Here is a 27,749-nt window from a genome sequence, read left to right on the forward strand (position 1 = left end):
GGCATCCCCTAGGCAGCTTCTCCAGGGTCTGCCAAAGAAGGGCTCTGAGCACACCAGTCTCCTTGGGCTGTTTCTGGAATGTTCAGGCCTGGCCCTTACTGGCTGTGCAGCTCTCTGGGTGCTGGTGACCTTGTCTTTAAAATGGGGGAGGTTGAGCCTGGCGACCCGAGGGTTCTCATTGCCTCAAACTTTTGTGATTAGGTCCCCCTGTCCCTGTGAGCAGGGCCTGGTCGGTAGCCAGTCACCAAAGCCCAGCTGGGCTGAGGGGCTCTCAGAGGCCGACTCACAAGGTGCCTCCCTTCTCCGGGCTTGCCCCTCCTGGGGGCCATCCCCACCCGCGCACAGTGTAGGGCTTGGGGGCAGGTGGGGGCAGCCTGGGAGTCTCCAGAGGGCATGGCGGAGAGGCCCGGGGCTGCGGGTGAGTGGGAGCCTGGGGGCGGACTCCCCAGGCCTGGACCACAGGCAGCAGAGGCCGGCGGGGATGCAGTCCAGGAGGCGGGCCTGGGCTTACCGCAGCCAGGGCCCCCCGCTTCCCTCCAGCAGTGCACGCCGCACAAGGTCCCAGGCTCCCCGGTGGGCTTCCTGTCAGTTTGGTGAGGGTCCTTCATCGCCTGCCGAGCTGACGGCCTGGGGGGCGTGACCTGTCACGGTTTGCTTTTAGGGCCCCGCCTGGGAAGATGGCCTGCTACGGGAAGTGCATTGAAACTGTGATCAAGCAACTGGACCAGTTTAAACCTGAGAAGGACAGTCCTGAGCAGTTCCTGGAGACCGTGTCCACCTCCCTGCAGGTAGGGCCGGCGCAGTGGCCCCGGGCGGGTGGGGAGGCTGCGGCAGTGGCGCCTGTCCTGGGCTGTCGCAACTCTGGGAAGCAGCTTCGGTACGTCCCCATCAACTGCTGCCCTTCCTGCTGACGAGAGGTCAAGGCGAGGCTCTCGCCAGCCAAAGGCCCACATCCCAGCTTCACTGAGCCACGAGGGTGCTGGCAGTGTTTCCACAGGAGCCCTTCAGGCAGAGGCCCTCTTGGCCTCGGGAGGCCTTCCTGGCACCCAGAATGTGCATCAGGCTCCTCTCGTGAGAAGACGCACTGGCCCTATAGCTGGGGATGCATCTACGCGGTCGTACCAGCCGCCACTGAAAGCAGACGTGTCAGCCTGGACGCGCCTCCCTCCCCTCCCTCCACTCTGTGTGAGGCGCAGGGCCTGGTCCATGGCAGCGAGGCCCACACCTGGAAGGGCACTCAGCCCTTGTTCCTGTGCCCCGGGGGGGTCCCTGTCCTTCTGTCCCACTTCAAGCACAGACAGAGAGACCCTGAGTTGAAGGCCCTGGCACCGGAGCAGAGCACCGCCCTCTCAGGTCTGTCCTGCCCTAACACCTGAGAGGCCCCCCATGACCTGACCCTCATCCGTCTGTCTGTCCGTCCACCCACCCATCGAAGGCAGGTGTCTTGGGAGCAGGAGGATGCAGCGCAGGGGTCCCGCTTTCAAGACTCTGTGGTGTGGGCCCCACTGGGGCTTCCAGAGGAGGCCAAGTCCACCCAGGGAAGCGCTCGGGGGCTGCGCACTGGCCTGCTGCCCCCCAGCGCTCCTGACCCGCACCCGCTGGAGGGAGGGGCTGCTGTCACTAATGCGTTAGTTGCAGGATGTTCGCCTTTAATTGCCAGCTGCAGCCTTCCCCTTGCTTTTGTTTAACAGGGCCTGTGGGAGCAGCTTTGCTGGCCCCCAGGGACGTGGCTGTGGTCAGGCCCCACCCCAGCGCCCCATTACCTGGAGGGTGTGGCCTCTGCTGTGCCCTCCGGCCACAGATGGACCCACCTTCCCTTCCTCCTTCAGCTGCCACCTTGTGGTTCAGTAGCTGAAAGACCTAGCAGGGACGGGGCGGGTGGTCACTGTCCTGTGGAGGGGCCAGCGCCCTGGGCCATGCGCACCGAGGCTGGAGGGTTCTGGAAACCAAAGCCTCACGTGTGGGAGAAAGCCGGAACCACTGACCCAATCCCTGCTCCCCAGTGTCGCTCAGGAAAGGCTGTCTCTGCCAGTGGAGCCCGGCAGTTAGCAAGGACTGGGGGTTGGGGGACTCCGGTGTGGCACTCCTCTCCCCCACTCCTCTGCACCCCACTTCTCATACTCTTCCCTGAGACCCTAAGTGTTTGGGGGAAATGATGAACACAGCCAAGGGCCAAGCCCATCCACAGTGCTTCTCTTTCCCCCGCAGACTGGGCTTGCCCAGCTCAGTGCACCCCAACCCCTGCAGGCCCGCCTGCTCCCCACCTGCAGCCTGGCCCCTTTGGCTGCTCCCTCTGTCTATCCCACCTCTCTCCCCTCAGTGGGTCTTTTCCACTTTCCCAACAGCCACAAGTGTTGTTAGTTCTCCCATCCTAAAAAAATAAAAAAGCCTCTCAACTCCCATCCCTGCGTCGCCCACGGTTTGGCCCAGCTCAGCACTGAGCTGGTCCCCCAGCCCAGAGGGGAAGGGGCTGTGGGGAGGGTGGGTGGGAAACGAGAGGGGGCTTGTGCGAGAGGCCAGGGAAAAGCAGAGGTGGGCAGGGGCCTAGAAACAGCAGCCCGGGTCCCTGCTGGAAGGCAGCAGTGGCCAAGTCCCAGAAAGTCTGTTTCACTTTCTAGCCAATCGTGTCAGAGACAACCTGGGCTCAGGAAATAGATTTTTAAATTTTTTTAAATACCTGATGTAGTGACATCAAAGATCCAAAACCCAAACGGTTCAGAATGGTGTCCATGGGGTTCCCCCCCCACCACAGCCTCCCAGAGGACACGCAGAGTCCAGCACCCTGCGGTTCCTTCCCGGGACTGCCTGGGCCTTGCTTGCACAGGCAGCGGATCTGGCAAAAAGCGTGTCTAAACTATATAAATTTTATGCATCAAAGTTGTATGTAATTATATTTAATTTTTGAAATATTTTACTAGGTGGGAGCACATTGTGACACAATCCTGCACTTTGCTTTTTTCACTTAAAAAGATTTCATGGGAATTGTTCCATGTTCTTATCTTAAAGCTTAACTGTCATAACCATCCCTTGTTGGTGGGTTCACAGTTGTTTCCAATCCTTAACTGTTACAAACTGGCCCACTTGTCCCTCTGTACCTGGGCAGGTGCGCCTTGGGTCAAGTCCCAGAGTACTGGCCCTCGTGATTTCACAAGATTGCCAGTTAACCCTTGAGGGAGGTCTACATACTGACAGTCTCCCCGGCAGGTGAGGGGTGCTTTTTCCCCTTATACCTGCTGACGTAGGGTGCTAGCAAGGGTTTTTAATCTTTGACAATCAAATAGGTGGAAAGGCGTTTGATGTAGTTATAATCAGCATTTCCCTTGTTATATTTTCACACATTTCAAAGCAATATATATTTCTTTTTCTGAACTGTCTGCTTGGACATTTATCTGTTAGGAAACAGTGTTTGGCTATAACAACACCAGAAAATCAGTGGCTCAAAGAAATTAGAGGTAATTTTGCTCACATAAGAAGTAGTCTGCAGACAGGGAGTCCAGAGTGGGTTCACCCTTTGCCTTGTAGTCCCAAAATGGCTGGCCTACCTCCAGCACTGCATCTACATCCCAGGTGAGAAGAGGAGAAAGGCAAACAGCGTAAGGCAGGTGCCAACTGAATCTGCCTAGCTTTCAAGGAGCTTTCTTGGAGGCCACACCTAGCAAACTGCCATTACATTTCATTGATCAGAGGCATGTGCCACATGGTCCATCAGCAAGGGGGAAGAGAAAGTTTCAGCTGGGCACATCACCTTCCCCAACATGACAGCATTCTTCAGTTAGGCAGGAAGGAAGGGAGAAGGGATTGTGTGGGCACCTGGCAGACTCAGTTTCCTATTTTCCTACTTTTCTAACTGACTTCAGTCTTTGCACTGCTGGTGAGCAGGAGGCCCTAGGTACTGGGGTATGAGTTACGAATCTGTGTTGTGGCAAAACCAGCGTCCAGGTCCCCTCCCTGCCCTGGACCAGCTCTGCCCTGACCCTGTGGTTCCAGCAGACAAGCTTGGTCTGGGAACTCAGTGACTCCGGTAGGAGGCACTACTGGTTACAGAAAGCTGGCAGCTTTGTGGGCTTCTGGTGCCCCTGTCCACAGGCCCAGCCCCTCCCCAGGACTTCCCATGAGACCCCTATCAGGGTGCTTGCTGCTCTGCCTGGGGCCTGGCCAGATCCCCAGACTCAGGAGCCCTGAACTTGACCAAGGCCCAAGACTGTATCAGAAACTCAGAAGCCCCTTGGGTAGTAACACTCTGACCTCAGTGACTGAGGCTGGCCCAGACTCAGGGGCCGGCTCTGGCACTGGGGCCTCACAGTGCGACCCAGGCCTTGCCCTGCCTCCTCTGGGAGAGAGTTCCCCCTAGCCCAGCCCCAAGAGCCCTCTGCTGGCCCAGCCAAACGATCTGGTGTAGGGTTTGGTGCCCTCTGATCCCCAAGTCAGTCCCAGGCCCTGTGACCAGCTGGGCTGCCCTTCCCAGTGGTGAGGAAGGCCATGGGCCTGGCCCCATACACGGGCCCAGGGTGTCACTTATTGCCTGGCTCTGTGCCTTCCAGGACCCCTGGCCTAGTGCAGCCCTGCCTGACCTCCTCTCCTCGGGGCGGATGGCATCCAGGCTTGTAGCCGCAGCGCAAGGCTCTGACCTCATTAAAACAATACACTCACACTTCCCGAACACAGACGTTTAAATTAACGAGAAGTGGAATTGCTGCTGTCCGAGCCCTGGAGGCAGAGGAGCCGTGGGCAGGCGTCCTGCAAAGTCATGCAGCCTCGGCTCAGGCCCTGCTGACTCAGGGCGTCCTCCGTGCCAGCCCTGCTGACTCCCTGCTTCCCGCCTGCCTGCTCCCCAACCCCTGGGCTTCCTTTGACAAAACAGGGGACTGGGGCCCAGCTGGGGCGGGTGCCCTCTGCTGTGGGCACAGCCCAGGGGTGAGAGGAGCCTGGGAGAGAACTGAAATAGGGGCCTGGTTACTGAGAACAGAGCTGACCCTTAGCAAGGGCCCCCCCCATCTCCTGCCTGTGCTCCAAGGAAGGAGCCCCCACTCTGTGCCCAGCCTGCACTCAGGGGACGTCATGGGAAGCAGGGCGCTCCATCCCCTCTCTTGTGAGCACCCAGGTGACAGTGTAGCAGAGAAGGGGCAATAAACCACCAGAGTGTGCTGCCCATCGAGTGGGCCAGGCCGTGTCTGACCCTGAGGGGTGGTTAGGGATGCCTCCCGGGGCAGGTGACATCTGAGCAAAGACCTGATGGGAGTAGGGGAGCAGGTGTGCAGGGAAAACCATCGCAGAGAGAGGGAGCGGCCAGCATGGAGGCCCTGACGGGGCATCCCACATGTTGGAGAAAAAGAGGGAGGCCGGTGTGGCTGGAGTGGAGCCAAGGTTGGGTGAGGACTCAGAGGGAGCTGGACCGTGCTGCCGCTCAAGGACTCTTCTTCTGGAAGGTACTGAGGAAGGATGGACATGATCTGACTTTCATTTTAAAAGAATTGCTTGGCAGCTGGCTGAAGTGAGAATACACTGAGGAGGGGCAGGAGGGGAAGCGGGAGAGCCGCTGGGACCTGGGCCTGGGGACAGTGTGGGCGAGGGAGGGGCGTCCCAGGCTCGGCCGGGGCCCTGGGGGCAGGGGTTGTGTTTGCTGAGGTGAGAAGGCTGGAGGGGCAGATGTGGGCACAGCCCAGGCGATCAGCACCAGATGTCCCAGTGGACAGTCGGGCAGGAGCAGGAGGAGCTTTCGCGGGTATGGGAGGGCTGGCCAGGGGCGCCTGTTTCAGCCTTGATGCTGGGTGAGGTCACCCAGAGGGCAAGTGCTGGTTGGAGCAGCCATGGAGCCTGGGGGCGAGGGTTGTCGCAGGAGGATGTCATCCCCAGGTCAGGTAGGGTCCCCACAGGAGCCCAGAAGCCACTCCAGGCTGTGGTAGGAGCAAGGGATTTAAGACAGCGAGAGCTGAGCTGTGGGGAGGCCTGAGACTGGATGCCTGGGCAGCCTCGGCTCTCCCGAGTGCCTGCCGTGGTCCTGGGCTGAGGGAGCCCTGCCGGGCACAGCTGCCCACTGCCCTCCGGGGGCCTCTCCTCTGCCGAGATGAGGGGGTGTCCTTCGCCTCCTGTCTCTCCTGCAGGCGCATCTCACCAGCAGAACCACACTGCCCAGAACCCTGGGGGCGAGTGGCTGGAGAAGGCAGCGCTCAGGCCTCCAACCTCCATGGGACAGTATGTGGGCATTGCACTCACACACCTGGGGCCGGGGCTCCAGGAGGACCTGGGCTTGGCCAGGACCCATCATGTGATCTCTTTACACTGTTGTTTTCTTAGCGTGAAAACAAGAGAAGAAATCACAAAGGACAACTTCTATATTCTCTATATGCCAAAAAATATTTTACATAAAGTTAAAAGGCAAACTGCAAGCTCACGACAAATAACTATTCCATTAATGACCATGTTAATTGCCTTAATATACCAAGAGCTCCCAAAATGATTAGGAAAAATATTATCCCAATAAAAAAAATTAGCCAAGAATATAAATTGATACTTCACAGAAGAGAAATACAAATTAATACCCAGTAAATGTATGAAAATTTCATGGATAATGAAAAATCCAAAAGAAAGCAATGAGATATCGAAATTTATCTAATAGATTGGCCAAAAAAATGGCAGGGGGAGGATGCTGCCCGCAGGAGTTTATTTTGATGTGTTTTACATCTGATGGGATCCTGGTCTACATTTTCAGTTTTACGCTGTTTTAACAGTTTTATTCTGTCATCTTATTGTGAGTTCTCCAGGATATCATCATGTTGGTGGTGGCCAACTCATCCATGAGACAGAGAGATAGATTCGACCAGTGATTCCCTCTGTTCATGTTTAGGCTGTTAACACTCCCACCACGGCATGTACCGCTGCCCTGAACTTCCTGCACGTGGATGCTTCCTGCCTTTTGTATGGTTTCCTTAGATTCTCGGAAGTGTGATGACTGGATTAAAGTGTATGGAAAATATAAGGTTCAGGAAACATACTTCCAAATTGCTTTTGGGAAAGACTCCACACCCTCGACCCCCACCAGCCTCACTCACTGCTACTCTGACAACGTTCGATGTTCTTTTTGCTGACAGTGAAAAATGTAATCACTTTTTTGAGTAGGTAACACGTGACACACACAGGTTACAAACCCCAAAGTGTGTCAAAAAGTAAGTGAAGAGGTCAGTCTTCTCTGATGCTACTCTCCCCTAAAGATTTTCTTTGCTTGGTTTTTTTTTTCTTTTTGTAATTTTTAAAATCATTCCTTTGAAAAGCTTTATAGGAACTTTTTTATTGTGGTAATTAAAATACACGACATAAAATTTACCATCTTAACTATTCTCGTGTGTACAGTTCAGTGGCATGAAGCACGTTCATGCTGTGAACATCACCAGCGTCCATCTCTAGAACATTCTCATCTTCAGGAACTGAAACTCTGTCCCCCTCCACCCCCGCAACCCCTGGCGACATCCATTCTACTTTCCGTCCTGGGCATCTGACTCCTCCAGGGGCCTCACGTGCTGGAGTCACACAGGGTATCTCTTCTGGGGTTATCTCCGCGTCATTTCCGTGTTTATTTCTGTCCTTGCCCCCACCTCCCTGTCACTGCCTGGGAGGGCCTGAGGGGCTGGTCCCGCGCAGGAGCTTTCCCCAGCACGCGGGGCGCCCACACCTGGAGGCTGCGGTCCCCTCTCGGGCTGTTTCTCTTCCAGACTCTGAGTCCCCAGAAGCAGGCGTTCATCCTGGAGATTCTGTCCGGGTGCCTGGAGTACCGGAAGCTGCTGACCATCGTGGTGGACGCCTTCTACTTGCGGGACGGCCGGCTCTGCCTGTGGGCCGACTACAGCCTCTTTGAGGGTAGGTGCCCGCAGACAGCCACATAGCGGGAGCCCACGCGTCCCCGCGGGCCAGGCGCTCACCTCCTTGTCAGCCGCAGACTCTCCAGAGCAACGGTGACCTCCTGGGGCACACGCGATGTCTAGGTGGTCCTTCCCTCACCAGTTCCTTGCAGCTGTCTCCTGAGTGGGTGGACAGGGGATGGACTCCCCCCCTTACCGACGTGGAGACGGACTCCAGGCACATTGACGGCCACGCCCTGCTGCCCACGTCTGGAGCCCCAGCCCCCGGGAGGCCAGCCTGGGGGAAATGACAAACCTTTATCATCCGCTGAGCTCTTGACCCCACAGCTCTGAGGATTTATGGCCGGCCTTATGGCCAGGGTCTGGACTGTCCTGATAGGGATTAAATAGGAGGAGGTGTCTCTGCCCAGGCTTCCTGCCAGCCATCTGCCCTCATGGGGCGTGGTGACCATGCGGGCAGGTGGCCAGTGCCCCCATGGGGAGGGTGGCCCAGCCCCTGACCCCACATAGGCTTCAGTGCCCGTCCAGCAGGGGAGGGAATGGGACTGAGGGGGCTTGGAGACTGAACTGGGTGCCCCTTCACCCCCTCGCCCAGGGACATCCAAGTTCTAGTTGACGATTCAGCCTCAGAATTATCAATCTGAAATCCAGAGAAGTTTTGGAATTTCTGAAAATGTATCGCACGAGACCCTGCACGTGGAAGCTCTTTAAAGGCACGGGTCCCGCCCACTGAGACACGTCGCTTGTGCTGCAGTGTCACCTTGGTTGTTCCCACATGGGCCCTGATGAGCTTTTTGCCTCTGGTTATGCGCCCTGACTGAGGTGGGCGCCTTGGGCTCTGCTTTGCTGCACCTGCAGCGCACTTGTTGGGCCCTTAGCCTCTGTCTGACTCCCCCAAGATCAAACGCGAGGGGCCCAGGGAAGGGGACCTCAGTGCCCCCGTGGGACGCGCCCTCCTCCCCACCCGCGCCCTTGTCCACAGTGATCTGCTACCTGGCCACCTTCCAGCTGGAGAAGCTCGGCCTTCAGCTCTTCCGTGACATCGTCAAGTCCCAGCCTGTCCACAAAGTGTGCAAGGTGAGCCCCTCCTGCCCCAGTTCTGTCCTCAAACCCAAGGTCAAAGGCCGGTCCCGTCTGGCGCTGACCTCTCACCTTTCTGGCTCATTGTAAGGAGAGGAACTGCTGGGGTTATCTTGTGTTTGAAACAAACCGCTGCCAGCGTGCTTTCTGTGCCCGGGGAGTTTGGTTTCCATTCCTCGGGGTCCCAGTGGGTGGAGACTGCTGGATGTCAACTGCCAGCCAGGGCGGGGTCCCTGCCCATCTAGGGCCTGGGTCTCTGGGGCCTTCTCAGACTCCTCAGACTCACGGCCAGACCCCAGGCTCGTGGCAGCCCCTCCCCTCCAGGAAGGGCTGGGCAGTTTTAAGGGGGCCAAGGGGCAGGGGCTGAGGATTGGCACGCTCCTGGAGGGGACTGCAGAGCCCACCTCACTGTCCTGCCTGGGGCCACATCTGTGGCTGCCTGCTTACCTTTGTGAAAAGCTGGGATACCCAGACCTCAGGGCCGGCAGGACCGTGAACGAGCCTGTGGCCCACTGCCCTTTGCTGGCCACTCCCAGAAGTGTGTGCCGTGGGACAGGCCCTTTCTCCGCCCGCAGTGCCCAGGGGCAGGTCGATCCTATAGGCACTCGTCCCATGGTTGAGGAAACTGAGGCACAGAGAGGTTCGGTAACTTGCCCAACATCACACAGCAAGTGAGCAGACAACGACTGGCTCCTCTTCCTCACTCAGCTTGGGGGTCAGTCACCAGACCAGGACAGTGGCTCCCGGGAGAACAGCAGGCAGATCTCAGGCCCCAGAAGTGCTGTGGGGCCTTTCTGAAAGGGAGCTGCAAGTGGTTCAGGCGGGGTGGGGGTGGAAGCCTCGCCATCGCCCCCGCCTGGGGAAGGGGAGACCCCAGAGATCTAGGACTGGCGGCTCACACAGTACCGCCCCCCGCAGGTGACCTGGGGCAGCATGTGATTTTTAACTATGTGTTCTCCTGTCTACACATAAGCGTAAGCAATTCACAGTGGGTAGATATGTGCATGGTTCTCTTAAGCAAAGTCTTCGCCTCATGACAGCATTTTATGACAGGTGTTTGGAGACCGCCCTGGGGTCGGCTGCCCTGGCTCAGGGCGCCTGCACTTGGTTTACACTCTGTTTTCAGTCTTGAAATTCTTAGTGATTGTTGAGCAAGGGACCCATGTGTCATCTTGCACTGGGTCCCACAGCGGTGGTGTTGGCCCTGCACTGGCCTCTGCCTGCAGATTCTGGAGGGGCCGGCTTGGGACCCGGTGGACAGCTGCACATGCCAGTGCAGGGCCTCCAGGGCTGGTGCCTGGGCGTCTGGCTCCCTGGAGACTTTCTGGAAGAAGATGCACGGAAACGGCCCACACCAACTCCCATGGGAGCTGGGAGCTGCAGGGATGGGGCGAGACAGCCTGTACCCCATGTGCCGCACGCCACACCCTGGCCGGTGATGGCAGTCCCGTTAAGGCCCACCTGCCTCAGGGCTCCAGGGGAGAGATCAGCCTGGGCCCCAGAGACAGGGAGCAGGCTGCTGGGGTCAGGACAGCTGCCCTGTGGCCTCCCCAGGGAGACCCCCGCAGACCGCACCCTGGATGTCGTCACCACTGTGGTCGGCAGTGACATGTTGGTGTGTGCAGTGTGCCCAGTCTGGTGGGCCGGCACCCTCAGCTGTGGTCTCTGTGGGAGACAGTGCTGTATGTGGCTGAAGCTGGCCCATCCTTCTGGAGGGACCAGTCTTGGGATAGCACCTGGATAGGGGCTGGCAATCCTGCTGCCTCCAAAGACCCCCAAACTCGCATGCTGGAATCCCCCAGTTGGCTGGAGTACCCACCCTGGAGCCCCACTCCTGTCCCATCCCGTGCCCTGGTGGGGCTACCTCCACCACACCCCCAGCGCAGATGGTGGCCTCATTTTGGAGAGCCCTGTGCACAGGCGGTGGGGGGTGGTATGTCCCTGGCTGGGGGCCAGCAGTCCAGCTGTGCTGATGGGGGGTGGGGGTGGGGGTGGGGATGGAGGGGTGTCCCAAGTAGGAGTGGGCTGGGAGTAGTAGAGACTCCAGGGCCCAACTCCAGGGGGCCGACTACCGCCTCCAGACAGGACGTGGGAGTAGGGCTGGGAGACGGAGATGACCTGGGGGGCTAGGAGGGAGGTGATGGGGCTGTGGCGCTGGGTGAGGGGCTGGGACAGCCTAAGCCCGCAGGCCGGTGCTGGGTGAAGCAGACAGCTGTCCCTCTATCCCCGCCAAGAACTCTGCAGAAGGAGGGTGTGGGCCCTCCAGGTGCTGGGGAGCTGGCTGCAGCACAGGGTCCCCTCCAGTGGGGTGTGTCCTGCCCTGCCTGGCAGTGAGGGTGCAGGCTCCCCAGACCTGGAGGCCCACACCCCCGACCTCCTGCCTGGCCTGCTGTGGGCAGCTGTCTCCTCGTGGGCCATTTGCCGCAGCCAGTCCCTCAGCACTGACTCTCCCTGCGGGGGTGCTGGGGGCTTCGCCAGCCAGGTCTGGGCCTGAGCCCTGCGGCTCCCTCCTCCCCCAGTTCCTCAGGTTCTTCTTCAACCCCCTGAACCTTGGCTCATGGATCAAGGACGAGTGGAGCCTCGTGTACGAGACCGCCTACGTGAGGGAGAACTGGATCGACCCCCTGACGAGGTGGGCAGGGCAGGCTTCTCCCAGAGGCCCAGGGCGAGCTCCACAGCCAGCAGACAGCTAGCAGCCCACAGGGCCTGATGGCCAGAGGTGGTGCGGGGACCAGGCAGGTCAGCGGGGCGAGAGCTGGCCCCTTCTGTTCTGGAGCCCGCTGGCTATGCAGGGGCATGTGACGGTGCCACCTTGCTGGGGCCCTTCCTCGGCCTCTCTGCAGATCTCAGCGAGCAGAGTAGGGGCGGGGTGGGGAGCTGAGGCAACCATGCAGCTGCTGTGGATTCAGGCCTGCATCTCCCCCCGGCAGCCCCCAGGGCACCATCCATGGGCCTCTCACCCCAGCGCTGCCCTCACTGCCTTGCCCTGCCTCCCACAACAGGCTTGGGCACACGCTGGTTTTCCTGGTGCAGGCCAGGACCCCTGGGCAGAAGGACCAGCACTGGGGAGAGGCCCACTGGGGCGGGGTGCAGCTGCCCCTCCCCGTTGTTTCCCTTTGATGGTGGTGAGGGGCCTCCTTGCCTTCCTGGGGACAGACAGGCTGTTTGGGCACAAGCAGACCCCTCAGGTGCTAGCTGTGTGCACAAGGCCCGGAGGCCCAGAAAAGGCGGAAAGCCTTTGTGTAGGAGAGGGTAGGGGGGTGTCCCTCAGAGCTGCCCCTTCACCAGAGGGAAGCGGCCTCACCCCTGCCGGGCTGGACTCGCTTTCTGTCCCCAGAGCTGCCACCTGTTGCCTGAGCCTGCAAGGCCCCGTGTCCCAGCCCACCCCACCACCCCATAAGCAGCCCTCCCCGCTCCCTCCATGACCAGGCCCATCACAGACCTGTCCCTTCCCCAACCCACCCCTCGCGGGACCCCACTCCTCACTGGCCCACAGCCATGCCCTTTCTCCCCCAGTGGCGTGGTCCTCGAGCTGGGGCAGGAGCTGCCTCCCCAGGGGAGCCCCATAGGAAGGGACACTGGCCAAGTTGGTGACGGTGGGCTGTGTCCACTCAGGGTGTGGAGGCCTAGTTGGGAGCCTAGACCTTGGGGCAGCCCAGTAGGGCCCTTCCCAAACCCCTGCTCCAAGGCACCCCCACCTCAAGACACTGAGACTCTCCTGCTGTCCCGCCCCACCTGTCACCAACAGTGCAGCTCCAGGAATCTTCCTTTGGAATTGCCAGCCTCCTCCCCGCTCCTGCCTTCCTTCCTCTGTGCCATCTGCTCAGGCCCACATTAGCTCCATGTCCCCAGCTGCTGCTCGTCCTCAGAGCCCCCAGATCCCCTGCAGCGGGGCTCTGCCCTGGCCCTGCCTCCCAGCTCCCCACTCCCTAGGACAGTGATGCCGCTGGGCCTCCATTTCCTTGTCTGCACTCAGGGAGCATGGGTATATCCACCCTGGGGTGTGGTTGGCATATTGGTTCATCATTGCCCCACCTGGAGGCAAATTCAGGCTCCCAGGGGTCCTTCAGGTCCCAGGGGGCCATACCCTTGCTGACCTGCCTAGGAAGTTACCCTAAGTGGCTGCTCCCACCTTTGCCTTCAAGGTGGCAGCCGGAGGTCCAGGAACTGATCAACCAGCTGCAGGGACTGTTGACCAATCAGTCCCCTCTTTCAAAGACCAAGGCCAAAGTCACAGAGCCCAAGGAGTTCAACCTGACGGCCCCCAGGCCCCGCACCATTCCAGTGCCTGAGCCAGTCCCTGAGGTGGCCAAGACAAAGCCAGTAAGTGTGGGCGATGGCAGCGGGCACCAGCCATCCAAGCCAGGAGAGTGGGGGCTGGGCTCTTCCCAGGGCCGAGGGTGCACTGAACCAGACCAAGAGCATTCGATGGCCCTATCCAACCCACCTCGCCCCGCAGAGAGGGAAGCCTAGCTGCCCAGAACCTGCCAGGTGGACGCCTGAGCTGCACGTGCTGAGGTCTGCTCCGCAGGCCTGGAGAGATACTGTCGGGCTGCAGGACTCAGACCTTCTGGACTTGGCACTTGGAGCCCACTTTTAACCCTGTTGCAACATATTGCTCCCTCCCTGTGTGTGTGTGTGTGTGTGGACCACACTGTACTCTTCCGTTCTCTTTAAGCCTCGAGGGTGACCCCAGCACGCAGGCTTGTCCCCACCCCAGGGCTCTGCATGTCTGTCCCATCTGCCTGGAGCCTCTTCCTGTACCTCTCCCTCCCTCTGCCTTGCTGACTTCTCCTGTCAGTCAGGATGCTTTGTGTTACAAGTAACAGACAAAAAGCAGCTCATTCTGGCTTTGACAGTAGAGAACTGGCTGACTTTCATGGCTGAAGTAGGATAGGCTTCAGGCATAGTTTGATCAGGGTTGTAGGTCTGCTTCTCTGTGACTCTCTTCACCCTAGTCCCCTCTGAGGGTCAACTTTACCTTTGGGCTAACTTCCCTCATTGTAGCAAGACATCCAGGCCTCACACCCACACTCTATACCATCCTGGGCAGGAGAAGACATCTAGGGCCAAGAATTCTGTGAAAGTATGACAAGAACAACTTAGGTTTCATGTCTGCCCTTGAACTGATCACCATGACTGGGGGTGTGGTGTTCGGACTGGTCCTGGGCTCTACCCTCAGCACCTGTGGTGGATTCAGCTTCCCAGAACCAATCTGATTCCCCAGCAGAACTAAAGACAATATGGAGGGTAAGGGGGTGGTGCTGGGAAGTTCCAGGTTCCCAGCCTATCCCACCACCTGTCAGGTCTCATTATGACCTGTCTTCCCAGAGAGGCCTTTCATGAACCTCTCAGCTGTATGAGGTCCCTCACTTAATTTCATTCTCATTGGCCCAGATCCTTTTCTTTGTAGCATCGATTAGGTTTTATAGTTGTTCAGTAGTTTGTGGGTCTGTTTATCAGCTGTCTCTTTTACCAGATCTTGTCCATCCTATTTGTCCCATGTTCCCAGTACCTGCCACAGACCTGGCTCAGAGCAGACCCTTGAAAAACACCTGTTGGATGGATAGATGCATGGGTGGGTAATGGGTGGATGAGTGGATGGATAACAAGATGGATGGGTGGGTAGATGGATGGATGGATAAATTATGGGTGGGTGGGTGGGTAGATGGATGAATGGATGATGGATGGATGAATGGATGAATGGATGGTGTGTGAGTGGATGGATGATCATGTGGATGGATGGATGGGAAGATGGACAGAAGGATGATAAACGGGCCTTGTTCCTGAGCAATCCCACAGTTACTCAGTCTGTACGATCCTCAGCATTTGTGACACCAGCTCCTCAGGGCTAAGTGTGTTTATCCCAAGTCATTCTACCAGCTGCATCTCTTTCCCTCACTGCCCCACTTCTTAGCTGCGTGCCTCCCAGCACGAGCTGTGAGATATTGGCAGACCATCACCTCCCCTGGGGTCCACAGATGGCTGTGCTGGAGCCACAAGCTATTCCCCACCCCCCTGCCCTGCTCCGTGCCCAGGGCCCTCTTCCCCTCGTGAGTTGAGGGCTCACTCCAATTCACTCACTCAGCAGTTACATGTGGAATGCCCAGGCCCTGTGCCTTCAGGGAGCATGCATTCCAGGGGGACTCAGAGAAAAAACAGGATAAGTAAAACATATGGTGTGTTGGTGATAAATGATAAGGAGAAAGAATACCTCTGGGAAAGGGGATGAGGCATGTTGGAGGGGTTGCGTGGAGCTCTGGGTGGCGTGGCCAGGAAAGCCTCTTGACAGGCACCATGGAGTAAAGAACAGGAAAAGTGAGCCAGTGAGCCATGGGTTTGTCTGGGGAACAAGCAAAGCACGTGCAAAGTCCCTGGGGGCAGTGCCATTCCTCCCCCAAGGGTTCGAGAGCAGCCAGGAAGGGAAGGAGGGGATGGGAGGGGAGATGCTGAGGAAGCAGAGAGACAGGACACACACTGAGGCAGGCTTATAGGGTCCTCTGTCTGCTGTGACAGAGGAGGGAGGTGAAAGGTGGTTTTTGGAGATGTCTTGAAGCAGGTAGACAGCTTCTGGGGTGGACAGGGCTGTGAGAGACAGGTGCAGAGGAGGGCACTGAGGCAGACCCTGAGGACTTGATATGGGCCAGAAATGGGCGGCAGTCGGGGTCAGCAAGGCTAGGGCAGGGGAGGGTTTTTGGAAGATGAGGGTTTCAGGTTGGGACAGGAGTTTCCTACGGACTGTTAGACATGCAGGAGAGAGAGCCCAGAGTTAGGAGCCTGGAGTTCAGGCATTTCCAGGCTGGCTCTGCCCCACCCACCTCCAAGAACGCTACTCTCTCCAGGCTGCCAAGGGTCCCCCCTTGACTGGACCCCAGGCATGTCTCAGCCCTGCTACAGCCCCTCTGCTTCAGGGGCAGCTCAATTTTCTGAGTCCCTGACACTCCCCCAGCCTCACCCATCCCTCCAGCCACTCCTCCTCCATCCCCTGCGCAGCCAGCAGTCCTCTACCTGTCCCTCCAGTGTCCAGTGGGCCTGGGCTTTTGCTTGGCCACCATCCTTCTGGCTGCTGGCCTGACGTCCTTCCGTCTCCTCCGTAGATGATGCCAGCACCTGGCGGGGCCCAGTCAGAGCTCAGTGGCTTCCCTTCCAGCCCCGCTTCTCCTGGCGCGGGCACCCCCCCCCGCCCTCCACCACGTCCAGCGGGCCGCCAGCCCCTCACTTCTACCCACCCCTCCAAATTGCAGCCGCCCACCTTGAGCTCTTCCTCCCGCTACCCCACCAGGTCCCCAGGAGCACCTACCAGCCGCCCAAGGAGCAGCATTTACTGGAGATGACCAAGAGATACAACCGCTGGAAAGCAGAGGTGGCTTCCAAGAGACCCCGTGGGGGTTGGGGGTGGTGGAGGTACGGAGTGAGGAGGAGGAGTGGGGGGGAGCTGGTCTGTGCCTCTGCAGCCCAGGGGCCCCCCCAGCAGCGTGGCCGGTGGGGCTGGAGCGGCTTGTTGCTTCATGCAGGAGCTGCTGCTGAGGGCCAACATCGAGGAGAGGCAGTGTGCTGCGTCCAGGGCCCGGGGGGCGCCCCCGCTGCAGGTGAGGCCCAGCCTTCCACGCCCGGGCTGGTCTCCACGGTGGCATTTTCTCATGTGGTAGCCGAGCTCCTCCCTGCGCCGGGTCAGGCCGCTGAGGGTCGGGTCCCAGTGCCACCAGGACGGTGCTTGGGGCCAGGCTGAATGCTGCCAGGGCAGGCAGGCGATCTCCCTCTTTGGGTGTTTCCAGGTTTCCCATACTAAGCATTTAGTATCTCCATAAGAAAAACCCCAAGCTGTGTTTGTCAATCAAGAAAGTCAGGGAGCAGGACAAAGAGAGCCCTTCTGGGTGGATGTGGGGCGGGTGCACACTCCGGAGGGGCTCGCCCGGCCCCGGCCTCCCCACCTGGGCCCTACCGGCTGCAGCGGACAGGCAGGCCAGGGGAGTGGGCACCTGGCTCAGTAGCAGCATGCCCTGGGAGTGATGGCTGAGTTCCTGGGGGTGCCTTTTGCCAGCTGCTCCCTGCACCATGGCTGTGGTGCCCACCCTGGGGGTGTCAACAGAGCAGCAGCAGGGAGCAGACAGACTCAGGGAGCAGCCCAGGAGAGGTCAGGGGACTGGCCCTAGGGCAGCGGAGGAGATGGTCCCTGAGCCCTGAGGCTCCAGCCCCTCGCTGGGCACTGCTGTCCCTGGCCGGGCAGGCCCTGCACCTTCCCAGCCCCTACCTGGGTGGCTGGAGGGCCTTGACGGACAGAGGTGCTGCCTTGCGGACCCAGTGCAGGGGGCAGGCCAGGCTGGAACACATGGATGGGCAGCTGGAGTTAGGACAGAGTGGAATGGGACAGGCCTCCCAGGGATTCAGGGCCCACCATTCACCCAGGGTGCATCTGGGGACACTTTGCGGGCACAGGTGCCAGGTCCGTACTCTCGCAGGACTCCAGGAAGAAGCTGCAGCGCCGATTCCTGCCCCGAATCCTCAAGACTCCAAAACTGACTTTCTACAAGGTGAGGGGTGCCCCTGAGCAGTCGGGGTGGGTTCGGGGTGATGGTTCCAGGCATCTCTCCCCGGAGGACTCAGGTGGCCAGAGCTGAAGGCCCTGAGGACAGCCCTCTGACCCCCGGGGCAGAGGGCAGAGGGCAGGGGGCATTTCTGCTCTAAGGCTCCCCTACCTTCCATCACAGATGGCCCCCACTGTCTCCCGCAGTCTAACAACAATGCCCCGGTCAAGCTGAACACTGCTGCCATCCTGCGAGAAGGGGCCTTGTACCAGCGGCAGGTGGAGAAGGAGCTGCAGAGGTGGGGGTGGCAGCTCCTCGGCACTCCCCCACCCCAGGGCTGCGATCCTGCAGGGGCTGGAGTGGGGCTCAAGCAGGCCAGTGTCAGGGCTACAGCTGCTACAGGCTACAGCTGGGAAGATCATCTCCACTCACTGAGGGAGATGGACGGGGCGGGGAGGAGGCTGAGCACAGAAACCTGGCCCACCCCAAACTCCCTGAGGGGTCATCTTCTCCTTGGACCCCTTTCTGACGCCCCCTCCCCTAGACCATCAGGGCTGCAGACCCTTGTGAATACCCCATGAGTTGGGCTGTGGTTGGGAAGGTGGGTGGCTGACCACATGGATGAAAGGATGGACAGATGGACAGAGGGATGATGGACAGACAGACAGGTGGACAGAAGGTGGGGCAGGGGATGGTGCATAGACAGACAGGTGAGTAGACAGACAAGTGGAGGAAGGGAGGCAGGGCAGATGTGGCTGAAGGGTGGGCGCACAGGATGGGGACGGGTGGACAGTGGGCGGGTGGATCACGGTGTGGCTGGTGTCAGTAAAGGGCGGCCCACGCCTGGGAAGGCCACTGCCCCCAGAGGAACCTGTGGCCTCCTGGTGGCCAGTGCAGCTCCCATCACAGGAGAGCCCCTGCCCCTTGCCCTCTCTCCCCAGGGTGGACAGGCTTGTGGATGGCGCTGGGGACTTCTCCGGGTTCCTCGAGTGGCAGAAGAAGATGCAGGCAAAGGACCAGGCGGAGCAGCTGGCCGCGGGCCAGTGCCGGAGGCTGCAAGGCAAGCTCAGCCACGAGGAGGCCGTCCTGGCGCGGCAGCAGGTCGTGCAGGAGAAGAAGCAGAAGGCCGACCGGAAGAAGGCGGAGGTGACGGGGTGTGTGGGCGGCTCAGGCCAGGGCCCGGCGCTCCCGTGGCCGCTGACCCGGGGCACCTCCTCCTGAAACCTCAGAGTGGGTTATAGAAAAATGAACCCGTGTTTCCTTCTAGGGTCTGTGTGGTCTCACTTTCACATCTGGTTCTCTAATCCACCTGAAGTTCATTCTTGCACATGATGTGCGATCTGGGTCCTCTTCTGTCTTTTCCAAGTGGCCATCCAGTGAGTCTTCTAGCCCTTCAAAGCTGTATTTCTCTCCATTTCTTTGAATCTTTTATTTTTTTTATCTGTGTTGTATAGCTTTCTGTATGTAAATACTGTACAAGTTTTGTTAGATTTGCATCTAAGTATTTCTTCTATTATTTTTTAAAATTGAAGTATAGTTGATTTACAGTGTTGTGTTAGTTTCTGGTGTGCAGCACAGTGATTCAGTCACACATATGGATATATTCCTTTTCATCTTTTTTCATTGTTGGTTATGACAAGCCATTAAATGTAATTCCCTGTGCTCTACAGTAGGACCTTGCTGTTTATTTCATACACAGTAACATGTATCTGCTAGTCCCAAACTCCTCATTCATCCCTCCCTGCCTCCTTCCCCTTTGGTAACCAAGGTTTGTTTTCTACGTCTGTGAGTCTGTTTTGGTTTTGTAAATAAGTTCATTTGTGTTGGTTTTTTTTAGATCCTACATATCAGTGATATCGTATATTTGTCTTTCTCTGACTGACTTCACTTGGTATGATCATCTCTAGGTCCATCCATGTTGCTGCAAAAGGCTTATTTCATTCTTTTTGTGGCTGAGTAGTGTTCCTTTACATATAGATCACAACTCTTTATCCAGTCATCTGTTGATGGACACTTAGGCTGCTTCCATGTCTTGGCTACTGTAAATAGTGCTGCGGTGAACACTGAAGTGTGTATATGTCTTTCAGTTGGTGTTTTCTCCAGATTAATGCCCGGGAGTGGGATTGCTGGATCATATGGTAACTCTATTTTTAGTTTTTTAAGGAATCTCCATACTGGTTTCCATAGTGGCTGCACCAATTTACATTCCCACCAGCAGTGTAGAAGGATTTCTTTTCCTCTACACCCTCTCCAGCATTTATCTTTTGTGGACTTTTTAATGATGGCCGTTCTGACCGGTGTGAGGCGATCTACCTCAGTGTAGTTTTGATTTGCATCTCTCTGATAATGAGCGCTGCTGAGGGTCTCTTTATGTGCCTGTTCCGTCACTGTGTTTGAGTGTTGTAAATGGTATCTCTCACATTTTTAATATTGGTGTCCACATGTTCAGCGCTAGTATATAAAAATGCAGTTGGTTTCTGTGTGTTGCTCTTGTGTCCTGTGACCTTGCTGACTCCTTTATTAATTTTCTAGGATAAACAAGGAATTTGGTTGTAGATTCCTTGGAATTTTCTGTGTACAGAATTATGTTATCTGTAAATAAGAACAATTTTATTTCTTCTTTCTAACCTGCAAAAACGACACTGGTGTGTTCACTTGAATTTTGAAGGTGTCCCTGTGCTGATATCTGATGGCCCTTGCTGGGGACAGGGTCAGCCAGGTGGTGGTAGTTGTGGGAGGGGTGGAGAGAGCTGCAGGGACCCCCCAGAGCCGGGCTCCCAGCTGTCTCTGCGCTGTCTCTGCGCCACGCTGACGAGCGGGGCCCCGGGACGCAGTTCAGCCCGCCTTGCCTCCAAGTCCAGGCACCTTTCCTTGCGTGTCATTTAGCAGCTTGAGACAAGACCCCTCTGGGTTTGGGTAGCCTGCTTTATTTCACTTCGTATTTCCACAGAAGCATTTCTCCAACTTATTAAAAAGTTTTCAAAAGTACTTTTCAAAATAAACTTTTTATTTTGGACTGTTTTTAACAGGTCTGAGGGCAAGGTGTCAGGTGGGCCAGGCTTGCTCTAAGCCTCCTCCAGCCTCTGATGACCCCAGGAATTCCTTGTGGCGGCCTCACCCCGGTCTCTGCCTCCCTTCCTCTCACGGCCACCTTCTCTATGTCCCTCTGTGCCCTCCCCTCTTCTCATGCTGATACTTGTCATTGGATTTAGGGCCAACCCTAAATCAAGGAAGATTCCGTCTCAAGATCCTGAATTACTTATTGAATCCTTAACTAGCTGGAAATAAAACCACTTTCTGAGATTCCAAGTGGATATAAATTTGGTGGTGGGGGGGCACTAAGCCACTACACCATGGTATATTTGTCACAACTAAGAAACCAACATTGGTACATGATGCTTAACTAAACTCCACACTCTATTCAGATTTCATCCTTTTTTTTCTGATTTGTGTCCTTTTCTGTCCAGGATACCATCCAGGACACCACATCACATTAAGTTGTCACGTCTCGCACTCCCTCTGGCCGTGACATTTTCTCAGACTTCCCGTGTTCCCGATGACATTGGCAGCTTGGAGGCATGCTGGTCAGGTGTCCTATGGGATGTCCGTCTGTTGGGATGTGGGAATGTTCTGCTCACAATTAGTCCGGGCATGGGAGGAAGACCACAGAGGCCACGTGCCTTCTCATCACATCCTGTCCCATGCCTGCCGTTACCGCCACGATGTTGAGCTCGGCCGCTCGGTTTCAGGCCCTGGTGTCTCCCCCCTTGCACGTGGCACTCTTTGCAAGGGGACCCTGAGCGGGGTTCACACGCGAGGGAGTGGGTGGTTATGTGGAGCTTCTCAGCACAGAGGACCTGTCTCTTGTCTCCCGCTTGTTCATGTCTGCCGTCACTTACTTATGTCGGTGTGGACTCACACGTATTCACCGCACACTTTGTGTTGTGATCCAACACGACACGATTTATTTTGCTGCCAGCTTTGGCCATTGGGAGCCCTTTCAGGTCGACTGCCCGTGTCCCTTGGACACGCCCCCTGTTCTTTTGTTTCCTGAGTGCTTCCTTACTTTACACTATAGACGCTCTAGGCACGTCCTGTATCTTCTATGCTCTGGCCCTAAAAGAGCCATTTCTCCAAGAGCCCTGGTTCCTTTTCTTAGAATCTGGAATTAACTTGCACAGAAAGGGATGACCAAGAGCCATTTTCATACGTGCCAGCATATTGCTTTATTTTTTTGGTGGGGTGAGGTCTAAACTTCTTTTTCTACTGTGCTCAAACACACATAACAAAATTTGCCATATTAACCATTTTTAAGTGCACAGTTCAGTGTAGAGTTAAGTACATTCCCAGTGTTGTACGACCATCCTTTTCCAGACAGAACTCTTCAGCTTGCGAAACTGAGCCTCTGTGTGTGTCAAACAGTCACTCCCCGTTTCGCCCTTCCCCCTGCCCCGGCAACCACCATTCTACTTTTTGTCTCTTTGAATGTGACTACTCTAGTTACCTCATAAAAGTGTAATCATACAGTATCTGTCTTTTTGCGACTGGCTTGTTTCACTTAGCATAATGTCCACGAGGTTCATCCATGTTGTAGCAGGTGTCAGAATTTCCTTCCTTTTTAAGGCTAAGTAATATATACCATCGAGTGTATAGACCACACTTGGTTTGTCTGTTCATCTGTGGATGGACGTTTGGGTTGCTTCTACTTTTCGGCTACTGTGAATACTTCTGCTATAAACATGGTGTACAAATAACTGTTAGAGCTCCTGCTTTCAATCCTATTGGTTATGTAGCCAAAAATGGAATTGCTGGACCTTATGAAAATTCTATTTTTAATTTTTTAAGGAACTGCCATACTGTTCTTCACAGTGGCTGTACCATTTGACGGTCTCACCAACACTGCACAAGGGTTTTAATTGCTCCATGAATGTTTAATATTTTTAATGTATGTGTGTGAAATAAATTCAGGTCAGGCTAATTGATCTAAAACTGCTTTTGTTTATACATGGTAGGCATTCAAAAATTTTTTGGAATCAGTTCAACAATCAGTAAATATTTATTGAATTAAATTCAACACATATTTGTTGAATTCTTATTATGCACAAGGCCGTATACTAGTTATTATAAGGGACACAAAGGTTATTAACAGTCTCTGTGCTTAAGGAATTTACAGCTGTCCCTTAGTATCTGAGGGGAATTGGTTGCAAGACCCTCAAAGATACCAAAATCTGAGGATGCTCAAGTCCCTTACATAAAATGGCATAGTATGGCAAATTGCTTTATGAAAGGATCCTTCCTGCCCAGTGTCCCTAAACCTGGAGTTCACGCCGCCACAGGGTGAACCCTCCACGTACTCTGCAGTAGAAGATGAGCCCCCGGCTGCCAAGACCTCCAGGGCCGAGGAGTCCAGGGATCCCTGGCAGCTCTGGGCAGTGACAGGAGCTATACACCCTGCCCTGTCCTTTGTAGTATCTTGGAGACTGAAAATAATTTTCTGAACTGTTCACAGTAGTGCCAAACCGGAAACAATCTGAGTGTCTGTCAATAGTAGAATGGGTCAAAGAGTTGTGATGTACCCCCCAAAACAGCTGTGAGAATAAGCCAGCCACAATCCCAGGGAACACGTGGGTGAGGCTAGTCAGCAATGCTGAGCAGAAGACGGGACAGGGCAGGGGCACGCGGGGCAATTCCCATGTGCCGGTCTAGGTGGCAGCACTCCACAGTGTGGGTTAGGGCTGCATGCTTCTGAGGCTCCAGGAGAAAGAAGAGTATGCAACGACTGTCAGGGCGTGCCCGGCCAGATGGTGGGCAGGCTCCTTGGAGCTGGCATGTCCTGTGTACAGGCCTGGGCAGGATCTGAGCATCCAGCACCACGTGGCTTCATACTGAGCGCCCTCCTCTCTTCACTGGAGTCAGCGGTGGGTGGGTTTCAGGGCAACCCCAGCAGCTCTGATGGCTACTCCCCTTAGCTTTGTGGTCAGCTCTGGGGAACTGTCTGCATGGTGCTGGGCTCACACCCCTGGGACGACAGCGGAGGGAGGAGGACCTGAGGCGGAACTTCCCCAACAGGCCTGACCTCCAGAGGCTGATGAGCTTAGACTCAGATTGCAGGGTGACTCGGGGTCAGGGGCTGGGTCTGCCCTCCAGACCTCACTGCTGCTCATGGGGCCAGGGCAGGTCCCGGAGCACAGGCCATGGCTCTGACTGTGGCCACCGGGTGTCCAGACAGCTGAGCTGATGCAGCAGTGTGCTGAGCGGCGCCTCCAGGAGGAGAGGTCCATGAAGGAGCTGGTGGAGCAGGTGATGGAGACACAGAAGAACGTAAAGGCGGCACAGACTAAGCTCCTGAAGGGCCGACGGCAGACAGGTACGGTGGGGGCTCAGCGCCCTCCCGGTGTGCCACCCCCTGCCCAGCACCGGCCGGCCGTGCTCAGACCCCTTGGCACTCTGCTTGGCCCCCAAGTCCAGGAGGTGATAGAGGAGAGCCGGGAGCTGCTGCAGCGCAGCGCAGAGGCAGCCAGGGAGGAGCACAGGCGGCGCTTCGAGCTCATTTCCCAGCTGCGAGCCCTGGAGACTCAGCCCACACGCAGGGACAAGCTGGTGGACCTGACACAGGTGAGAATGCGGCCCCTGGAGCCCATGCCCTGTCCCATGACCTCAGGGAGCTTTCCCACGTCCTGCTTGCTGTGGGAGGGTATGTCTAGAGCCCCACCAAGGCCAGAATCTGGACTCAAGCCAGGACCCCACTGGCCACTCCTGCCAGCTGCACCCTGCACCTGCCATGCCTGGGTCTGGCCCCAGGGCTCACAGTCCTGTCAGGGAGACCTCTGTAACCCCTGGGGGTGGGCAGCGTGGGCTTCTGGAGCTGCATGTTGAGGGAGCTCCTGGTGATACAGGATAAATGGGGCGCGAGAGGATGGCCATGTCCCGGGTCCCAGGCGAGTCCCTGGGCCGCGCCCCATAGAGTGAGGGTCCTTGGTTTCACACAGGAAAGAATTCAAGAGCGAGCCATAGTCGAGTGAGGGTAGATTCATTCAGAGACATACCCACTCCACAGTCAGAGCAGGCTATTTCAGAAGGCCAGAGAAAGGCCTGGGAGATACACACTCCATAGGCAGAACGTGGGGCCTTCTTACTCAGAAGGGAGAGCAGCGGCCTCGGAGCTTGGGACCAGCTGGGGAGAATGAGAGCAGCCGCGAGGTGTGAGGGTTGCTGCTTCACTTGGGCTCCATAACTTCATATGCTAACAAACGGGAGTATTATTCCAACTACTTTGGGGAAGGGGCTGGGGTTCCCAGGAACTGGGCCATCACCCACTTTTGGACCTTTCATAGTCAGCTTTGAAACTGTCCTGGTGCCTGTGGGAGTGCCATTTAGGATACTAATATATACAATGTAATGAAGTTCAAGGTCTAGTGGGAGTTGAATCTCCCACCATCTTGGTGCTAATTGCTGTGTCATTCTTTGAATGGTTGTGCCCTTCCACCTTCCCTGCTGTCTCAACGGGACTCACTAGGCCCTGAGTGGATAGGGCGGTGTAGGGAGAAGACAGATGCATGAAGGCCCGGGGCTGGACCAGCAGGAGGCTGAGAGAAGGGCAGCTGTGCCTGGAAGCCTGTGTGAGAATCACCAGGAGAGGCCAGGCTGGCGCCTGGTGAGGTGGGGGCAGGCCTGGTCCCAGGGGGTGTCCAATGTCCAAAGGGCTCTCTACCCAGGCCCCCAGGTCCTGGCTGGGGAGACACTGGTGAGCTCCACTTGGGCCCTGCCACAGTGGAGGGGCCTGCAGGGCACCCAGCTGAGATGTCCAGCCCCCCACGAGTCTAGGGCTGCAGGTTGCGGCCTATGCTGGAGAAGCTGGCTGGTGGACATGTTACCCAGGCACCACTGAGCAGACAGAAGGAGGTCTCTTGGGCACGGGGCCAGGCCTGTGGAACTCGGGAGGGACACCAGGGATGGGGCAGAGGGAAAGCCGGGGCACAGGAGACAGCCGGGCAGCCTGGGGCCTCGCCCGCCCACCCTGCAGATCCCCAGCTACGGCCTGGAAGGGGAGATGTCCGTGGTGGAGTTGCGAGAGCGGCTGGCCCTGCTCAAGGAGACTCAGCAGCGTAAGGAGGAGGAGAAGCGGGACCAGATCATCCAGGGCAAGCGCGCCAAGAGCCGGGAGCTGCAGAACACGGTGGAGCAGATTGCGTTGTGCCGCGCGGCCATGGGGAGATCTGCTGCCCTGAGGTGGGTGCCGGCCCCGGGGCAGGCGTCTTGGGCGGGCAAGGAGCAGGGAGCGCGCCTTTGCACCCTCCCCTCGCAGCAACCCAAGCAGTGCCGAGGGCGCGGGGGGTGGAGCCAGGCGGGTCTCCAGAGCCGGCCCCGCCGCCCGCCCAGGTGGGAGGAGAAGGAAGTGCAGTCGGCGGCCCAGAGAGCGCCCTCTCAGGACGAGCGGGTGCTCGAGCTGCAGCGCAGGATCCAGGAGAAGGCGGCCGAGCGCCGCAGGCAGGTGGCCCCGCTGCACGTGTCGCCGCCGCGGGCCGCGCGCCCCAAGCCGCGGGTGAGCCCCGGAGGCGGGGCGTGGGGTGCCAGGGAGGCCGCGGGGGTGCGCAGTGGGAGGGTGGCGAAGCCGGGGGTGGGCGCGGTGTGCGGGGGCGGGAGGAGGCGGTCCCATCCCGCGTGGATCTCCACTGCTCGCCCTCCCGCAGGCGCAGCTGGAGGCGCAGCGCAGGCTGGAGCTGGAGCAGAGCCGGGAGCGCAGGCTACGAGCGCTGCAGCGGGGAGGCTCGGCCTGCGGGCCCGCGCGCCGCCTGGGGGCCACCTGAGCCATGCCGGCCAATCGCAGGACCCCGAGACCCCCGCCCGAGCGGAGCGTGCGCGGTGGCGTGCGCCCCTCCTCCTTGGCTGCGCCCCCAGCTCTGCACGTCCCGCCCCGCCCCAGGCTCCGCCTGCCCCGAGCAGGGTTGCCCAATAAAATGCAGTTATTACGTGGGACAAACTAACGCTAAAAATGTATACTCTCTTTATCTGGAATTCAAATTTATTTGGGCGTCTTGTATTTTATGTGCTAAACATGGTCACCCTAGCCCAGATTCTAGGCCTTTCCTACGGCCTAGCGCTAGACATTCCTGGCGCCCCCTCTTCGGAGTTCCCAGAGCCCTCTCTGCCTGTGGAAACCTGGAGTCCCCGTTCTCTGCTCGGAGTTGGGTGGCTTAATCCGGAGATCGCCAACACTGGGTATGTGATTGTGCGTGTGCGATTGGGGGAGAAAAGGGCCAGGATCCTTGAGCCACTAGGAACTGGCCCTTCTCGTGCCTTATCTCCTGTAAACCTCCGGGCAGTAGGGGAGCTGACCAGGGTTGTAGCAACAGTACCCCACAGCCCTTCTGCTGCTGACGTCACTGGTGCGCAAAGACATGAAGTGACCTGCATGGAGAACCAGGACCCAGAACTAAGTCCGGGTGACTTTAGGGCATGCCCAGCCTTCCCCAGCATCACTGAAGCACGAGCTGACCTGGGGTCCAGACAGGAACCGATTCATTCCCCTGGGTCCTTGGACCCAGCACTAGACTGGAGACCCGGAGCCTTGAGGACAGGCTGGCCGACTGAAAGCCTGATGGCGAAATGGAGTCTCATGAATAATGCACGTGTGCTGCAGCTCCGGGAAGGAGAGAGGATGGCCAAGTCCTTGGGGTGCGGGGCGGTAAGGGAGGGGCTGGAAACTGCCCTGTGGGTAGATGTCCAGGAGAGAGACCCCCACATCCCACATCCTCCTTGGGTCTGCGGAGGAGATGACACCTCAGGGGGAGGCTAGACCCCAGGGCACATTCAGACCAGGAGGGTGGACATCTCAGAGTGACAAGATCAGCCTGAAGCCCAGAGTTCTCGCCCAGTATTCTGAACTGTGTCAGAACCCTTGGACTTTCCCACAACTCAGGTTGGTAAAAAGAGAAATTTTCCACCTGTCAAATTAGAGCTGGGAGCAGATTAAGTTTCATTTAAAGAAATAAACATGACATTTCTTACATCCTGTGTTGCATGATTCAAACCCATTTCATCTGATATTGATGGAATACACTGATGATGACCTGTCCCAGGAGAGTCCCTCAGGAGCTCTGAGGGTTTCAAAAGGGGAATTACTAGCTTCTATAACTGGCAATCCAAAGATGGGGGGACTGCAGGACATACCTGATCCAGGAGCTCTGTCTCCAAGCTGGTAGCAGTTCCAACCTCACAATGTCTGGAGGAAGAAGGGCCCTCTTTCCCTGGTGGCCCTCTTAGGAGGGAAGCCTCTCTGTCCTCCAAGCCT

General features: G+C 57.3%; 1 protein-coding gene across 5 annotated transcripts in view; it reads left to right on the forward strand.

The window, feature by feature from the left end:
* Positions 1 to 27,449, forward strand: part of CFAP99 (cilia and flagella associated protein 99) — a 33,096-nt gene extending 5,647 nt beyond the window's left edge. Inside the window, exons 2-16 of one of the 5 annotated variants that reach the window (XM_032492727.1) lie at positions 662 to 788; positions 7,707 to 7,851; positions 8,836 to 8,930; positions 11,453 to 11,565; positions 13,079 to 13,256; positions 16,216 to 16,296; positions 16,448 to 16,522; positions 17,393 to 17,464; positions 17,665 to 17,756; positions 18,400 to 18,604; positions 23,684 to 23,825; positions 23,922 to 24,073; positions 25,482 to 25,687; positions 26,149 to 26,677; positions 26,782 to 27,449. In XM_032492727.1, coding sequence (XP_032348618.1) covers positions 678 to 788; positions 7,707 to 7,851; positions 8,836 to 8,930; positions 11,453 to 11,565; positions 13,079 to 13,256; positions 16,216 to 16,296; positions 16,448 to 16,522; positions 17,393 to 17,464; positions 17,665 to 17,756; positions 18,400 to 18,604; positions 23,684 to 23,825; positions 23,922 to 24,073; positions 25,482 to 25,687; positions 26,149 to 26,656 — 2,175 coding nt within the window. In that variant the 5' untranslated portion in view covers positions 662 to 677 and the 3' untranslated portion in view covers positions 26,657 to 26,677; positions 26,782 to 27,449. Of the gene's footprint in view, positions 1 to 661; positions 789 to 7,706; positions 7,852 to 8,835; positions 8,931 to 11,452; positions 11,566 to 13,078; positions 13,257 to 16,215; positions 16,297 to 16,447; positions 16,523 to 17,392; positions 17,465 to 17,664; positions 17,757 to 18,399; positions 18,613 to 23,683; positions 23,826 to 23,921; positions 24,074 to 25,481; positions 25,688 to 25,837; positions 26,001 to 26,148 lie in introns of all 5 variants that reach the window. The other 4 variants (XM_032492743.1, XM_032492721.1, XM_032492737.1 and 1 more) reach the window with 4 other exon arrangements.
* Positions 27,450 to 27,749: the final 300 nt, after the last annotated feature.

This window comes from Camelus ferus, chromosome 2 (genome assembly GCF_009834535.1).
Source record: "Camelus ferus isolate YT-003-E chromosome 2, BCGSAC_Cfer_1.0, whole genome shotgun sequence".
Lineage (NCBI taxonomy): Eukaryota > Metazoa > Chordata > Mammalia > Artiodactyla > Camelidae > Camelus > Camelus ferus.